The sequence below is a fragment of the Biomphalaria glabrata genome, chromosome 2, assembly GCF_947242115.1.
Source record: "Biomphalaria glabrata chromosome 2, xgBioGlab47.1, whole genome shotgun sequence".
Classification (NCBI taxonomy): Eukaryota; Metazoa; Mollusca; class Gastropoda; family Planorbidae; genus Biomphalaria; species Biomphalaria glabrata.
Window position 1 is genome coordinate 3,475,784 of NC_074712.1, and position 4,852 is coordinate 3,480,635.

Sequence of the window (4,852 nt, forward strand, 5' to 3'; positions counted from 1 at the left end):
TTAATATCAAGACACTACATGATAACATAGATAGATTCAAATCAGTTTATTATTTCACACAGTACCTGATACGGTATATCTTATCTTATAAACTACAGACGTTACTTCAAAAAGAAGATAATTACATCATGTGTAACATTTCATGTGTCAATATAGTCTTGCTTGTTAATCAGTGACTTAAACTTTGCTAAGTCGTTGGTTTTCCTGTCTGATTCAAACAACCCATTATATTCTCTAATTGCACTAGAAAAGAAGGAGCACTTTTACGAAATACGGTATATCTTATCTTATAAACTACAGACGTTACTTCAAAAAGAAGATAATTACATCCTACGCATTTCATGTGTCAATGTAGTCATGCTTGTTAATCACAGACTTAAACTTTGCTAAGTCGTTGGTTTTCCTGTCTGATTCAAACAACCCATTATATTCTCTAATTGCACTAGAAAAGAAGGAGCACTTTTACGAAATACGGTATATCTTATCTTATAAACTACAGACGTTACTTCAAAAAGAAGATAATTACATCCTACGAATTTCATGTGTCAATGTGGTCATGCTTGTTAATCACTGACTTAAACTTTGCTAAGTCGTTGGTTTTCCTGTCTGATTCAAACAACCCATTATATTCTCTAATGGCACTAGAAAAGAAGGAGCACTTTTACGAAATTGCCCTAGCTTATGGTATGTGTCTATTATTTTACGCAGCTGTATTGGATATTCCGTTCCTTTGTTCACATCAGTTGCGCGGAGCAGCTGTGTGGGCGATATCATTCCGACCATAAATCATAAACAATACCCAGGCTTTCATCTCCTCTCTGAGATGAACCATAGTCGTTTCTTCAATTTTTTATAAATATCAAAATTAAATAGAAATGTAATAATAATAATTTAATTTATAGAGCGCTGTTAACAAACAAAATGTAGGCTCAATTAAGGTGCTGTGATAACATTACAAACATAAACACGAGAGCTAAAATGACAAACTAATCTAAAAAAGTTTTTAACTTTGTTTTTTAACAAAGGCATAAACCATGGTTAATATTTTATACTAAATAAATAAAAAAGTAACATGGCTTAAAATATTTTTTCAAAAATTTTATTATATATTAGATCTATATAGATCTATGATATACTATCTAATAATTTTAAAGCATTAATTTCAAATTTTAAAAATTAATTTAAACAAAGTTTGTGCTTAAGAGCCACTACCCAAAAACGAAACCAAACAAACAAAAATCTGGCCTTGCTGTTTTCTGTCACCTTTAGATATACTTTCTCCTAATTGTTATTCTAATCTGATCTGATTGATTTTAGAAATGGGTCTAGAAATTGCAGGTTAATTATAAGAAATATCTAGATCTATATAGATTCTATCTATTCTCAGTAAAAAAGCAATTCATTAAAAAAAAAATGTCCATTAACCTGCCTTATTATCTAGATCTAGAAAGAATTAGAATGGCTAGATGGTAGATTCTATTTGAAATTAATTAATATAAAAATAATTATAATATAATAAATATTTAATATAGACCTAAAGGCTAGGCCTAATCTAATAATATATTAACTGACTGTATTATAATAATAAAATAATTTCTAGATCTAGTCAATCTAGAATAATCTAGATTTAGATCTTCAATCTAGAGTCACAGTTAAGTATTATATTATTAGTCGAATCAATCCAATCTAGAAATAATCTAGATCTAGCAGTTATCTAGCAGTAGATTATTTATAACTATAGTATAGAGACTATTAGAGAGGTTATAATGTTATATAAATATCATTTTAATCATACTATGCGTATGATATATCAATACTTGATTGATAAAATTATTGAATTTATTGTCTTGGTCTATGTCTATGGTGTGAGAATCCAGTAAACTATATATATATAGATCTAGACTAGATCTATATAGTTAGTAATGAATTGATAAGGAATAGTCTATGACTCCATTTAATGATTCTGATCTTTACCATATTAAACATCTACTAATCATCTTCTTTTTTTGAAGTAACAACTGTATTTCATTAATAATAAGATTAGATAATAATTTAAATGACTCTTATCTAGACTCTAGCTAAATACATTCTAGTTTAATCACAAAACAATAAATATTTCTCATGCCCAACATATTCCCCACATTGGTGACTTAGGGTAGAATGTAATTATCTTCAATGCTGAAGGAACATCGGATGTAACATGTACTACAGTCAGCTCTCGATTTTTACATTGAAATTTATTTTTGTAACCAGGTCGAGATGTCAGCTACATTCCAGTGATCACAACCATTGCCTTGGGCATCTATGTTGTTTGGAATGCAGTATGTCGCTCCAAAGATGCCGTCATCAATCTGTCTGTAGATAAGAAAGAGGAGAAAGTTGTCAACTCTATGGACATTGAGGATATTGGTGACAGCATTGCATTCTGTCGCTGCTGGAGATCAAAGAAGGTAGACAGTGTCTGTTTTAAATTCTTTAGATTAACTCTACTCACATATACACAATTGAGAATTTGGAATGGGTGTACCGTGTATATGTATATAGATATATATGTATGAAAGTACAATTTATATTTTTACTGACACATAATTTCCAAATAATTTCAAGCAAAAAAATTGTTTTAAATTACATAAATCAGACCAGTCCCTAATCCTAACTTACTCTTAAGTTCCTGCGAGCTATGTCTCCCTTTTCTGGCTTGATTTACTACCACTTAGACTTAGATCCTACTATCCTACTGTTCTGCACATTGGGCAGCAAGCTTTTTCCACAGACATGTCACTCGCAATGTCTGAATCCTCTTCTCACCTGGTATCCACTGCTCTGATGTCCTTCATTAAAGTGTGGCGCTAAGTTATACAAAGACATCCCTGTTTGCGCTTTTTTCATATTGGCCTCCATGTCATCGCAACTCTTGTTATGCATGTTTTTTCTACATTACATTGTACAAGTTGTGTTTTTAATTTCAGTTTCCTCTTTGTGATGGTGCACACAACGCTCACAACAAGAAAACTGGTGACAACGTTGGACCAATGTGTCTGAAGAGGAAGAGCAAGTCATAAAGTAGAACTAACAGATTTGTTGTTTATTTTTTTTTTTAGGAAAAATAACGGATTACCGCACACAGAAAATCTCTTTTCGTTTTGTTGTATAGAAATGCGTGTAGTTTCTTATTGGTCAAAGCAACTTTAAATAAATCATACTTCAGAAAGATTTGGTCATGTTTTGTGAAAAACATAATGCAAATGAAATGATAGAAATAAACTTGAACATATCAGTTTTTTTGTGATGATTTCATTCACTTGGCGGCACATTCCTGCTAGATCTACACGATTGATATATTCATTATCACTTTTTTTTTAAAGACTTTAGTGCCTTAGAATCGTCCTGTATACTGCCAATTTTGTTAACCCTTTATATTTGCTGTGCAGTTGGTAATATTTTTTAGATATATTTTTGCTGTCTTTGTATTTGTAATGTTTTTTTCAGCTTGTCATTTCACTTTTGTAGGGTTTTGTTCCTGATCCCAATTGAGTTGATTTGTTTTTCATTTATGCAATAAATATTGGGTTTTACAATTTATCTGTTATTTAATTGTGTATTAGATAACTTAGATTTTTAGATTAGATTTACTATTCTACTTATTTTTAAGGATGTTTATGCCCTTGGATACTCGGTCTCGGCACTTCAGTCACAAGATATAGAGTATTCTGAACAGTCGTTAAGTTTTGTTTTGTTTTTTTTACACATCTTTGTGTCTTTTTTATTTTAAGAAATTCACATCTATTTTCCCCAAAATGATTTATTTACAAAAATGTTTGACCCCATTATTTATATAATTAGTCTCATTGTTGTGATGTAGATTCAAAAACAGTTAATTCAACCACAACTTGCAGACATATTTATTTATTTGTCTTACAAACTTGACTAAAAGCTAGAATTTCTGGGGGGGGTTTTAACAAAATAAACTTGATTTACTTTAATCCTTACTTTTTAAAATTTTTTTCACATTCTATCTACTAAGTAAAAGAAAGGTGTAAATTATTTATCATGTCTAAGAAATGTTTTATTTATATTTATTTATTTTATAGATTTTAATTCCGGTACTTTGTTTTAGAGTTTTAAGTACCGGTACTTCATCCAACCATTTCTAGTGCTAGATGACTGAAAACATTGAATTTGTCATATAGAAGATGAGCGACCATTGTTTAAAAAAAAAAAGTTCTAATTGTGCTAATTTTTTTTTGCCCCACACTGCATTGAGAAATCAGCAATTTAATTTGTACACTTAAATTAATCCTATACAGTTTTGGAAAAATTGTTTAAAAATTATTACCTTGCCCTCTCTAAATATCAGAAAGTCCCAACTAAATCAATCAGATTTGGTTCATTGGCTCTGCAAATAGATTGCTAGTTAGTTTGAGCATTAGGAGATATGAAGATTAGGAAGACAAGTGGGGTCACTTAATTTTCAAACAAGTTTGTCTAATTTTGTGAATCTACTAATGAAATTAAATTATGTATTTGTAGAGCATGTTTAATATTTTCATGCTTCCAAGTATAAAAGTGTTTTATTTTGTAAAGAGGATTTCAGTTCTGTTTCTTCTTTGAAATAAATCTCTCTTGGAATACTGTGAAGTTTGGATGATAAATACATAGACGATAGTTCTGAAGTAAACTAAGACAAAGTCAGAAGACTAGAAGGCCTTAATGAAATGTACTGGGCAGAACTACCCAAGTCTCTCCCAATAGTTTTGCCTTTCGACTGATGTTCTGCATACGTACACGCATTGCTTTCAATGTCTCACATAGTCACACACATCGGAATAGAAAAAAAAATTTTATCAGAACA

At 30.4% G+C, this 4,852-nt stretch overlaps 1 protein-coding gene across 1 annotated transcript; it reads left to right on the forward strand.

Annotated features, from left to right (window-relative positions):
* Positions 1-1,217: 1,217 nt before the first annotated feature.
* On the forward strand, positions 1,218-3,578 carry LOC106067631 (CDGSH iron-sulfur domain-containing protein 2 homolog B-like). The gene is made up of 3 exons (XM_013226840.2): positions 1,218-1,338; positions 2,254-2,450; positions 2,970-3,578. Exons 1-3 carry the CDS (start codon positions 1,320-1,322, stop codon positions 3,060-3,062), a joined length of 309 nt encoding a protein of 102 aa, XP_013082294.2. The 5' UTR covers positions 1,218-1,319; the 3' UTR covers positions 3,063-3,578.
* Positions 3,579-4,852: the final 1,274 nt, after the last annotated feature.

Coding starts and splice junctions, on each gene's coding strand:
- LOC106067631 (XM_013226840.2), top strand. Junction 2,451..2,969: donor GCTGCTGGAGATCAAAGAAG/GTAGACAGTGTC, acceptor TTTTAATTTCAG/TTTCCTCTTTGTGATGGTGC.